This window comes from Lucilia cuprina, chromosome 6 (genome assembly GCF_022045245.1).
Source record: "Lucilia cuprina isolate Lc7/37 chromosome 6, ASM2204524v1, whole genome shotgun sequence".
NCBI lineage: Eukaryota > Metazoa > Arthropoda > Insecta > Diptera > Calliphoridae > Lucilia > Lucilia cuprina.
The window spans coordinates 63,307,964-63,321,907 of record NC_060954.1 but is presented as its reverse complement, the minus strand read 5'-3'; the positions used below and the strand labels follow the sequence as shown (position 1 = coordinate 63,321,907).

The 13,944-nt window shown below is 27.4% G+C and overlaps 1 protein-coding gene across 28 annotated transcripts in view; it reads left to right on the top strand.

The window, feature by feature from the left end:
* Positions 1-13,944, top strand: part of LOC111687185 — a 47,680-nt gene that overhangs the window by 9,631 nt on the left and 24,105 nt on the right. For 17 of the 28 annotated variants that reach the window (XM_046954414.1, XM_046954405.1, XM_046954404.1 and 14 more), the window contains 2 exons: positions 6,985-8,140; positions 13,715-13,856. In XM_046954414.1, the coding sequence (XP_046810370.1) occupies positions 8,092-8,140; positions 13,715-13,856 (191 nt within the window). In that variant the 5' untranslated portion in view covers positions 6,985-8,091. The remainder of the gene's footprint in view (positions 1-6,984; positions 8,141-13,714; positions 13,857-13,944) is intronic. The other 11 variants (XM_046954412.1, XM_046954408.1, XM_046954401.1 and 8 more) reach the window with 5 other exon arrangements.

Below are 13,944 nucleotides of genomic sequence, written 5' to 3'. Positions count from 1 at the left end.
TTTAATTTACTAATGTAACTTGACAGATTGAGTTGAAATTAATCATTTTTTCGGTGTTTAAAAAGCTCTTTTCAAAATTTTTTAATCTATATAGTAATTAATTCAATTCTCTTTAACTTCTTTTGTGTGATTTATATTTTACTTCATATAAATCGATTTTATGTTGGAAAATATATAATCGCTTTTAACTACCCAGCAGTTCGGGAGGAGAGTCCAAACTACCTATTTAACCTGCCTCTTAAGGTTATCCCTAGCCAGATGACTAGCTATTTGTCCCAGGAGGAAGTCAATCGTCACTCCATAGCTTACAAGGGGACAATAAGAGAGGAGTCAATACCTTATAATAAATCGTTTGCTTAACCCAACAGTTCGACAAAGAAACACGATTTCACTGAGGTCTAACCACGTAGTTGGCTCTAATTCGTCACTGATATACTCTTTGTAACGATGGTGAAGATTATCGTCACTTTAGTGTCCCCTTTTTAAACTAGAGAATGGACACTTTAAAAACAAACTTAAGCTTTTTGTCTCTCTTTTTTATATATGAGGTGACGACTGACTTCCTCGTAGGACAAGCACCGGATAGTTAGTGGCTAGAGGTAACCCTAACTGGTGGGTTAAATAGGTAGTTTGGGACTGTTCGAACGAACTGCTGGAAATTTGTTTTTAAAGTGTTCACTCTATAGATTATTTGTAAAGCCTAACTGTAAGATGTCGACTGTCTCTGGTCTTGCTGAAAAGCGAACATGAAGCGACGACAGTATTTTTCGGATCTATTGAGTCTCTTACGAACTTCTGATTTCTTACGTAAAATTTCGTTGCTATTATGAACTTGTCGATTAATTATTCAATTAAAGCAATTGAATCGATTTATTTGTTGTTTGGAGTTTAACAATTTTCTATAAATCGAAGCACAATTAATCAATGGAATACCCTAAAATGAATTCATGAAAATCATTCACATAAATTTTTATTATATTTTATCTTCACTAAATGTTATGAATGGTTATCACAGTTTGTACTTGAAGGGCTTGATGAGTTGATTTTATGTCGATATTTATTAGATTTTTACCCGAGATAGAAAAAGAATTCTTTCAAATGAAAAAAAGATGTCGTTTGAAAATGTTAATGAATACATAAAAATCAATCGTATAAAGACAGTACATATAAATAATGTAGCGTTAAAATGATAAAAACATATGCGCACACATTCATTAGAACTTCTAGTTTATAGGGTAGTAACAACAAGTTTTATGAACAAATTCTATAAAATGTTATTGTAATGAGTAGTAATATTTTTGCCCATAATTCAAGAAATTTAATGATAAATTAATATAAAAACCAGTGTTTTCTGTTGTATGTAGACTGAAATATTTAGAAAAAATAACAAGTTTAAGGGAAATTTTAAAACTTATAAACATATAATTAGAAGGAAGTTCTGTTGGAATTCATTTTTTCATATTTTCATTTTAAAAGTTATTTACGTTGTTTCCATTGAAATAACCGAAAAACAATTTTGAAAATATTTATGTACATAAGTATTTACTATAAACATGTACCATACTATTACACAGAAAATGTTAATAAATTACAGAAAAAAGCCACAAAAAATAGTCTGTGAATTTACAAGTGTATTTGATGTTTAAAAGTAAATAAACAATACCTTAAGTTATAAATTCTCACACACAAAGCCATCAACATATACATATGTATATATATATAACCAAATACGTATGTATGTGTGTAAATTTAAAATAAATACATACATATATACAAATATATTTAATTCAAAGCTGTGTTGACTGATTGTTTTTCCTTTTAGCAAATTAAAAAACAAAAACAAATTCCAGGAAGACATGAAAACATGTTAAGCCCTATAGGGTTTATCTCAGTGTACACAATAATACAAAACATAAATATTCAAGGACTTTAGAATGATTTCTAACAAATTTCAAGTTTTATCAACAATATAATGAAAATTTGAAAGCAAATTTGTTTCCGTATGGTAACACATGTGAAAATTTCAACTACTTTCAAAGATTGAAACTCCTTCATAAAAGTTTATTATATCAGTTTTTAGATAAAATACACCAGCAGGTATACAAACATACATATATGTATGTATAAACAAATCTATACATACAAACAATATATACACAACAAACCACAATTGTCTATACAAACAAACTGATGTATAATAAACATTAGATCGGCTCAACTTTCATAAAATTAAAAACGTGTTTATTGCAAATATATACCCAGCAAAAACCCGGTTATAACTTGTATAAACACAACTACTTATTTACATTTCAATGACTAATACATGACATCTACATTACTCTTTTAATGACTTATATTTTCATTTACACATTTTAGTTGATCGAGCAAAGACACTGTTTCTTTCAGACATACTGAGTGCAGAAACTGCTTCCTTTACACACATTGAGCTCTTAATTTGTAAGTACTTGTTTAAGTGCTTATTTGTAAGCTAGCGTGGTAAGCACTTGCCTCTAATGTCATGTAAGTTATGCTGGGTGGCCTTCGGTAAGTTAGTGGTTAGAGTTCTAGTCTGGTAGACTAGAGATGGTGGGTTCGTTTCCCACCTGAGGCACTGGTTAAGGAGCGCACAACAGGCCCGATAGAGGCCTATATGTATTTCTTCGGATTTAATGTATATATGTACATCCTCCTTTCAAACTAAGTTTTCTGGGAAGATATTTTTTTGCCAAAAAATCTAGTTTAATTTTATGTTTTCATTCTTTCAATAAAAATCTTAAAATGTTACAAAAAAATTTTACAATTGCCAAAAAAATTCTGAATATTTTCTGGAATTTGCTTTGACGCATTTCATATGCTTCCTCAAGGAGCAGTTCTTCGAAACAGAAGATGAGTATAAAGATCTTGGGTTACCTCAGCGTTATAATATGTTTAAAGCTTTTAAATACATACCGCAAGAAAGTTACATCTAGGTTTGTGTGTCGTAAAGGAGAAAAAGTTTTAACGGAAGAAGTTTTTAATCAAAATATAGACAATTAAAAACGTATACAATTTTAAATCTGTCAGTCATCATCAGTGTCTACAACTCAAGGGGCTAGTGCAATTTGTCAATTAATTAATATGTTTAAATTTAAAGCACCTTAGTAAATACATATAGACATACATATGTGTATATGTGAATTAAGACATTTTAAGAAATCTTTTCCATAAAACAATTTTCACCTTATTTCACTTTGTTAGTTTTGTTTTGAGTATAAACAAAACCAAAAAAAAAATGAATAAATAAATTTGGTTAAAGAAATAAACATCGTAAATTGAACACGGTGCAGATTTAGGATAAACATTTACAAATATAAACACCAGGTATTGCCATTCATGTAGCAGAGTATTCACTTAAATATTATTTAAAAATTGCATTAGTAAAAGGCTAGCATTTACTAGTTCTAAATAAAAACAAGACAATTTAATACAAATAACAAACAAATGTATTACGGAAATGTTAATAATAAGCTTTTATTTAATTGTTTAGCTGTTCCTTCATTTATACCTCCACAACAATCACGATTCAGATTAATAGTTAATTGAGTTAATTAAAAAAAAATTGTATACAGCCGCTCATGGCCAATAAGCCCACGTTCATTTATAAATAAATACAAATTTGGCCAACGAATCGTAATCACAGGTGTTAACCCCAAAAAAACAAAAACAACAAAGAAAATAATATGTGTACGTGTGTATGAGGTAGTGCATTTGTTATTGTATTTACGAATAAACGAGAATGTATTGGATATTTTAAATTGAAATTTATATTGAACTGAAATAAACACTACACTCGTTCTATCTGTTTGATGTTCCATTTAATATTTAATGCCACATTTAACAGCTTGATGACCAATAAATTTCTCAGCTTTGTATACTGATTTTCAGATGTTTTTTTAAACATTTTTAAAATATATATTGCATGAATGCATTTAAAGTTTTTTTTGTTTCCAGCAGAGAAACTGTACTTAAATATTTTATTACTTTGGAAATTGTAAATGGAAAATAATAATCTTAATATAAGTTCATACTTGCACATATGTACATAAATATATGTATACTATGAAACTTTCCGCACCAAATACAAAATGAAATTCTATACATAAATCATATATTTTTAACGATTTTCAAGGAAATAAAAAAAGCTTTAATTTTAAATGATTTCAACTACTGTATTCTAGCGCCAATATTAGTGCAATTTATAGTTTGTAAATCAGTATAAAAAATACAAATCATTTCGATTTGCTTTGGCATAAGTTAGCATATTTCCAGATTTTTATTACGTATTCAAATATATATATTTTTTTCTATTGTTTCAATTCAAAAGGTCATGGAAGCAGTGTATAAAACAAAATGTGTATGTATTGCAAACTAATATACATAAGTAAAGATTTAAAGTTAATACATGTTTTCATATTAATGATATATTTTATATAAAATCTTCTAACCGTGGCTAAATTCGGTTATGCCAAATGTTGCATTCTTCGCCAAAAATCTAAAACATTGATTTTCTTACAATTTTGATCACATCTCACTTATTTACGATCTGACGGACATTGCTAACTATAAGGAGGAGAAATTTATAAAAATTTATAAAAACAAATACAAAAATGTTAACTAATTTAAATTTAAATATAGAAAAAGTCCCTTTTTTTCAATTAACACTTTTACATTTTTAATAAATTATGCACAATTTTTAATTGTATTTTAAAAATACAAAAAAATGGTTTTAATAAACTCTTTGCCGACTACTACAACATAATAAATCAGAGAAATAATACCACAATAAACAGCATTTTGTTTGTTCCTTTTTTTTTGTAATTTTGACCCAAAAAAGGAAAAAACATGTTTATGAAAAATTTTAAAATAAATGCACAATGAATAATTTAAAAAGAAATAAAAAAGTAAACAAATATTAAAAAGAAATGACCCAGTCAAAGACTTGTAAATTTAAAACAAGTAAACATGTAAAAAAAGGAATTTAACAAGAAATATTTTATTTTAATTATACATTTACCTACTGGTCGGCTATAAATACTTGCAAACGAAAAGTTATAGAATTTTGTATAGAAATATACTTGAAATAAAGTGAGAAGAAAACAATTAAAAAAATTAAACATAATTAAATTTAAAAGGGAAAAAATGTAATCATTTAAGTGTCTAACATCATACATATGTATGTATATAATACAATGTACATTTTACATATAAACAACATCTGTTGTAAAATTTTTTAATTTAAATCAGTTTTTAAATTTTAAAGAGCTTAAGTTAAATATTGTTTTGTAACTTCTATAGCATTTAAATTTAAGATTTTTTCCGATTCTCAATTCAATTAGTAGTATTCCTTTTAATAATGAAACAAGAATAAAAAACATTCAAATAAAAACAAACATAAACAAATAACTGATTTTTGTTGCTAAACAACCATATTAAATACATAAAAAAATTAAATATTCATATTAGTGTGCCACACAATTAAAGGGAAAAAACTTTAAATTGCAAATAGTATTGTGTGTATCCTTTAGTATAAGAATCGATTTTACTGACTAGAAAAATATGACTGAATAAAATCAGACAGTAGCTCCCTAATGTGTTAATAGCATCCAAAACAACGTTTGGTAGAAGAGACGAAGATGACTTTATTATGTTTTGCCATCTTTTCAATAGACTTTTAAATTTTTTTCCTTGTAATACATGCGAATGAGCGTGTGTTTTATGTATAAATCTAACAAAAACTGAAAATGTTTAATGGTTTTTTTCGAATCTTATTAAGATATTAAATTGCAAATAAATGGATGAATGCACACATTTTATATAAATTTCGGATTATAAAAAATAAATTATACACATTCCCATCTGCGGTTAAAAGATGTTATTTTTAAAAGCTTTTAAAGAATCTATTATGACTTTTACTTAGAGATGGTATTAAAAAAACATTAAGCCAACAAATAATAAAAACAAATTCCAACTTAATCTTTGATTAAGCAGTTTAATGGTTAACTTGTCTGTGTCTATGATAGAAAACATTTCTGCCCACAAACAAACGGCGCCACCCCAGTATTTATGTGTTAGTAATAACTCAAATTCGTTGACAACAAACAAAATTTGTAGTTTTGTAATTTTCCGACATAAGTAGCTAAATAAATATATTTGCACGTTTATATTCACAAAGAATACATGAATTTAAAAAGTTATGTTGTTGTTGCTGGTGTCTATTAGATACTAGCACTCCCAGTTTTTGTTATAACGGAACACAAAGCTAACAACCTTATAATAATCCACAAATAGCAACAACTAAATGTCAACAGTTTAAATTTATCGAAGTTGGAGAAATAAATAAATGCGAATTTTATTACTTTCTCTTTTATAAACAAAACATTTTGTTAATATTTTACATATAAACAAATATAAATGTAAGTATGTGTGTATTTGTGCAAGTATGTATGTCAGTGTAATTATACAGTTTGTGACAAAAAAAGATATAACACAGTGTATTTAAAAAAAATTAAATAATATATTATCAAAAAAAATTTAAAGTTTAACATTTAAAAATTGTTGTGGAAATAATTTTAAATTCGAAAACAATTTCAATTTTGATTTGATCGTCTAAAGCATTTTTCAAAACCAAAAGAACACGCGATATTTGTAAATTTTATTAAAATTCTGTTAAGATAATTAAAAACATATAATAATTTATAAAACAACAAAAGTGTTTTAACTTTAATTAACATTACAAACTTTTGATAGAGTTTAACAACAAAAAATATACATATTCATTTAACTCTAAAACCTGAAAATAATTGAAGCTAATTTATATACATATATCAACAGATTTTTCTTAAATTTAAACTAAAGCACGTTCAAACAAATATAAAATATATATTTCGGTTTATATACAACTTTTAAACATTCGTGTTAATCTTTATAAAAATCTTCTTATTTAAGTAGCGCACTGTATAGAACATAAATGAAAGATATAAACAATAAACAAAAGGAAGACATCAATATTATAATAATATAAACAAAATAAAGATAAAACGCAACAATAAAAAAACAAAAGAAAAAAACAACAGACTTTTATTCGTGAATATGTATGAAACACTGAAGTTAGTGTCCAAAGCACCATAATGATTGTCTTCGAAACTGAAACAATGCATGGGTAAACAACACAGAACCAATCAGTCAATTAATATTAAACTATTAAATGATAAAATCGACTAAACAACTAAAAGAAAATAAATGAATAAAAAATAATAAGAATAAGTAAAGAAAATAACAACAAGTTGCGAAAGAAAAAAGATAGACAGACAGATAACAACTTAAACTTTTTCAAAATAAGCAAACAACCAACTAACAACCCTCATCCCTATAACCAACCATCCATCCATCCATCAATTCAAACGACCAACTCGTTACAACCATTATTTTGAAAGTAACAAATTATAGAACAACGGCAACAAATAGCTTAACTAAGGTTTTTACTTTTATTTTTTTGCAATATCTACTTGTGAAACAAAATACTTTTGGGGAACAACTTTTTCATCAAATTCATCATCAAATTACTACTACAACAATAATACAACGACTATATACAAAAAAAAAAAAAAAATCAAGAAACAAGAACAAAGAATCTAAGACTGATTAAAACAACAACATATATCTAGAACATCTTACACACATTGTTACATACAAGCAACATTAAGCTTTCTTTCCACGTAGTTGCATTTCACATCGTATCGTTACAATCTCTGGCTCCTTTGCTTAAGCTGTCAATTCATGTGCAAGTACGTCAAATTTTAAATGATGAAATTTTTCTTAAATTTATTTTTCAATCGACAAGTTGTCAATGTCATCATCACTAACAGCAACAGAAGCAGCAACAAATACAACACTCGTCATAAGTAGTTGCGTAACAAAAAGCAAAGGCAACACAATTTTTTAAGTCAAAGTTAATGCCATCAAAGAAACATACCCACAATATTTAGCAGCAACAGCAAAATACAAAATAAAGTTGCCAGCCAACAACAACAACAACATTCATCAACATTCAACATGTTTGTCTTCATTATCGTCATATTAATTGTAAATGCCTGCATTGCTGGTAAGTGCTTTTCAATGTTTTACTTTGATATTTGTTTTCTTGTTGTTTTTTTTAGATCAATTATTATTAACTATATAATTTAATACCTAGACTATCTTTGTACATTTAGGACATACAACATTTACAAAACTACAATTACTCATTGGTATTGTTTATAATAAAAGCAGTAGGAGGAATTTGCTAAAATTAAATTTAATAACCTGCAACAATTGCCCTAAAATTGGAAATTTCCTTTAGCAACATTTAACGAACGACAGACAAAGCCAAAAACATCAGAAATAGCTTTAATTAGAAATAAAAACAATAAATAAAACCCCAAAAATCGGCCTTAAAATTTGCTAAAATTCTGTTAACGGATGTAGCTATAATTTAATAGAAATTTACATATAATTTAGTTTTTTTTTCTTTTCTCTTCTTTGTTTATAACCTCATTCATTCTTTCTCTCTATCCTTCCTTATTGCGAAAAAAAGAAGAATAAATTTTTTTGAAAACACGCAAGTAGTTTTTCTCTCAATTTAGGGTTTATTTTATAGGGAAGTTATGCTAAATGTATAACTAATTTTATTACATCTAGAAATAATTCTTTCCAAGGTTAATTTCATATTTTGAATCTACATGTCATAAAAGGGCATTTTACCTACTTTTATAACACTGTGTGTAATTTTTTAAGTCATGGGAATATAACCATATACGTAAAGTTATGTACTTTTTTTAATGGGCCTCCATCTTTATATTTTCTTTTCAAGTGGAAAGTTTTACATTTTGAAATCGACGGCTTTTGTTAATGACACCTGTACGTATACGTGTTAATGATTTAGTGATACTACACATTTTACACCAAGAGCTAGCTACAACTTTGGCTCAGTGAGTAAATTAAAATTTTTGTATAGTTTGCAGAAAATGATCACTTTTAAACCACAAATATCCTTTAATGTCTCCACAAAATGAATCAAAAGTCAACTTTCAAAAAACCTGAATTTTTCTTGAACTTTACTTCAAAAATGAATTGTGTTTAAAAACTAATATATTTATATATAATTATTTTTACTTGTTTTCTATATTTGGTAGAAATTAATAAAAAAATCTATTTTTAAAACCCCTCCACTGTTCTTATATACATCAAAATCCAGCAAATTCAATCACAGCCACCAACGTAATTTAATTTTGTACAATAATATTTAAAATTTCCTTAAAGATTTATGTTGATTTATTGGCTTAAATTCGAACATTTAGAATGTGTAAGAATTCAATGTGAAATATCAAAACAAGTGAGAGGATACTTTCCCGGAAGAGGAATATAATATAAATAGAAAATGCCAAAAGTGTGAGCTGGATTATTATGTTTGTTAGATTTTAGCCAAGATATTTATGAAGATTGTGTTGAACAAAGAAGCAGAAAAGGTCAGAGGAAATGGGTTTGTTTATTTATTATGCTTTTGTACTTTTAAGTTTTTCTTCTTCTTTTAGGAAAACTTTTCCAATAAATTGTTTTAAATTTAAAAGAAAAACTTTAAACAAAGAAGTTTTCAAATACAGGTATTACTTCTTAAAGATAATTTAATTAAAATTAAAAAAACAACAACACAATTTTAAGCTCTAAAAACATAATTTTCCTAAAAATTCAAGGTTATTATTGATATAAAAAAATTTAAGAAAAAAATAAAAGAGTTTTCTAACTTATTAAGGTCGTCTATGACAGTAAATAAGAAATGCTTTTAAAATAAGCGACAATAATAAAATTAAAATGTTTTATACATGTAATAGGGGTACAAAAACAACAACAAATACACAAACATTTTAAATATATTTTATTTAGTACATACACTTTACTTTACTCTATTTCCACAGTAGTTATCATGGCGTATTAGTAATATTTAATTAATCAATAACACTTATACGTCACAACGACCTTGTAAAGTTAATTAAAAATTTAACGAACTTTACTCTTTTTCATTGTGTGCTAGTAATATTATATTATACCAACAGTATTAGTATTATATACATTAGGTGGGTTTACGAAAATAGCCAATAGTTTATTATGAACATTTGTTGCTTTGGAACTATCGAAGCTGATGTTTTGTAGTGTTACAGTTTCAATTCAGTTCTAATTAACTTTACACCAAATTTAATCTAATCTTCATTGGTTAGCTTGAATTTATTGAAAGGATTAAAAAACAAACAAAAGTAATCCTGTGTGTCCACTCAGAATACGTACCATTATACTTGTTCATTTTAGGGAGGCTTCTTGACCTGCATTGGTTACGATATTTGTGGTTCTATCTATCAATGTATTTGTCCATATTACATTCGCACTTTCGTTGTCGACTACTCCCAAGTGGCCTGGTATTTATATTATGTAAACCTTACTTCTGGAAGAGTATTCGCTTAACGTTTTTTTTAGAATCCAATACGGTATTTGATTTAACTTTATCATTTGATATCGCCTTAATTGTCTCCTGGCTGTTGATAAATATATTAATTCAAATCCAATTTAAGCATTCCGTTATTGATAGGACTAATGGAAGCTTGTATTATACGTAATACGTTATACGTAAACAGTGGTAAATTTTTGTTTCTGAGTCTTCAATATAGAACTACAGGCCCACTTTGTCCCTAATTTAGAGACATCAGTTTATCAACGAAATACTACGGGTAATTGCTCTAATGTTTCGCTTGACCAAGACATTCTATTAGTCTTTCAAAGTTTACGACATATTCTTTGTCTGTTATGCGATCGGGCACGCATTGATATATTGATGACGAGCACGATTTGCCAGTTTGCCTAAAATTTATGTCAGTTTGCTAAAGTTATGAGCAGTTCGGCCGCCTTATATCATATATATGTTTCAATGGGTGGAATATATAGCAACACTTAGGGTCCCTTAGTTGACATGTACTCTGAACTCTCCGTAGAAGTTTGTTATTGTACTTTTTGTCCAAAAAAGTCCACCAGATTATTGAATCATAAAAAGGAATTAAATTTATTAAAATTTTATGAACGTCCATCACCGATGTGACAACCGATGTCACCGGTATTTTCTTGCCTAGGACACATGGTTCAGTATACATAGACATTTTTGTCTTTCTACTAAAAAGACAGATTTTGCAAGATTAATATCTCCTTGGCATGTAGTTGATTCAGTTACAAAGCATCTGACTAACAAAAGTGCACCTCATTAAAGGCGCCTTCGATATCAATGCTTACCGCCAATGTACACAATTTGCTCTTGAACGATTCACCTACATATATGGTGGACAACTCCGTTAAACGCAGTTTGCACTGATCTTCCTTTTACACAAACATGCTGACTATATTAGAGGTATTTATATGCTACATATATTGCTACATAGTGGGAGTAGCTATCACAACCTATTTGTGGCCCTATAACCAGTTTCGTAGATTGGAGTGTCAAGGCATATATTGGCACAACCTTGCTTCTACACTGTTCCATGCGATAATTATAATCCTGTTGAAAGGACAACACATAAGATCTTGTGACATCCAGAAATCTAGTTTTGAATAGTATTCATAAAGCAAAATTCTTTGTTTCTTTTAAAATAAAACTTTTTATAAAAACGTGGTTTTTCGATTCGATGTTTTGAGATATAGCACTATTTAACTAAATGAGTGATCAAATATATTTTGAAAATTAACTTATAAGCATTCTTTAACATAGGAAATTTGGTTATAATCATTACTTCTTTTATTCAAAATCATTCAGCTAAATAGTGATTGTAGGTATACATACATATGTCCAAGTGTTTACTTTCTAATAGATTGAAATAAAGTTTTTTTGTGGTAAACGTGACCTTGAACTACAAATAGAAAAAACTTTCCATGTTTTTGTAGAAAAAAAAAAAACAAACGAACACAAAAACTAGGACATAAAAAATACTGTTATACACACACAGTTACACACAACTACACATGCAAATGTATATCTAAATAAGAACACAATAGAATAATAGTATTACTGCAGTAAAAACTCCAAAATTGTTTATTACAAGAAATACAAATTTCGACACAAATTTGTGAAAACATTTACAAAGCCAGTAGTAATACAACAACAAGAAAAACAACAAATATTTATTACAATGAAACTTTTTCAATATGTAAAATGTAAAAGTTAATCTTTTGTGTTTATTGTTTTGAGTGAAACTACTTCATGTTGTAAACTCACAGCAGTAGAATGCAGTTTTCTTTTTTAATAATTAAAGGTAAAGAGGAAGGAACGAAATAGAAAAAAAATTAAAGGAAAACGGAAGAAACTGTTTTGTAAAAAAATGCTGCGTCATTGTTAAGTATGTAAGTGTAGTTTTTTGACTGTTTGTTGTAGTTTTATTTTTAAAACAAGCAAAACAAACAAAGCAATAAACAAGAAACGGAAAAAAATGTATTAAACCATCAACACTATTGCCGACGTTTTGTGCAAATATTTTTAAAGAGAAAAATAAACAATTTATATATTCTCATTGCTTATAAAAATTTCTATGCAGTGACATTTACATACGATTTCAAATTCCTATGTAGTGAATTTTCATTTTTTTCTTGATGATATACAAAGAGATTTATAAATAAACACAACAGCAAACTGCAGACAGAATTGAAAATAAAGTGAATTAAGTATAGAAGGAAACAATTTCAACTTTATATAGTGACGCCTTCATTTTGGAATTACTTTATAACTCTTATTGACAATATAATAAACCCCCATATATATAAATAACGAAACAAAAAAATCATTTGGCGACAGTAACAGTGTGCTGCAACCAAATAGAATTAAATATTTCAAGTAGTAGAAATTTAAATAATGCCATAATATTTAAATAAAAAAAATAAAAATACTAACAGAATAGAATTTATTTATATTTGTAGTTATTTATTTATATTTTTGGTGGATGTTTAACTTTTACCATTTTAGTTGGTTGCTTTCGGTTGACATTTTTACATTGACCCACTTTTGCTGCAACAATTACAGTGACTACTGTTTGTAGTTGTTGGCATTTTATACTCTGCTGTTTTATTTAGCTTTGTTTTTGTTATGCCAGTTGCTAAAAAATTAATGCGTAGTGTGGCAAACAAAACTAATTCAACCGTGTTTTTATAGGAACTAGTAAAGACATTTTTGCGTTATTTATCCAAAATAGATTTGAAACTGATGAACAGATCCTTTTTGGACATTTTTATACCATTCTTGATGTTAAGTTTTAATATTAAATTGCTTTCTTAGCTTTATACAACTGAATGTATTCTTCATTAAAATAAACAATAAAAGACATGGACTCGCACTTATAATGTGAAAATGATGTGAAAAACTGTAACTGATTACAACTACAAGATGTACTATTATTCAAAACTAAAAGTTCAGTTGGTTTAACCGACACTGTAATTATGTACACACAAATCTCCAATCGTATATTGTGTATTTACTATACTACATACACACTTGTACTTATTGTACATACATACGTATTTAAATAAATATTTGTTAGTATGTATCTGTTTGTATATGTTTATAGCTATTTATACATACATATACTATATAAATTTTTTATGATTTTTTTGTTTTTAGGCACAATACCAGCTACACCGGAAAATATAACGGTTGCATTTTTAACTCCAACCACAGTGCGTGTTTCGTGGCAAACAATGATTGATTTGAATGCACATCCAGTTGAAAAATATATTGTGACATACAAACCAACAGATGACAGGTATGTACAACTGGATTAACAAACAAAAAAGCACACGCATACATACACCAATACAAATTTCTATATTATGTAGTAACACCCAACAAAC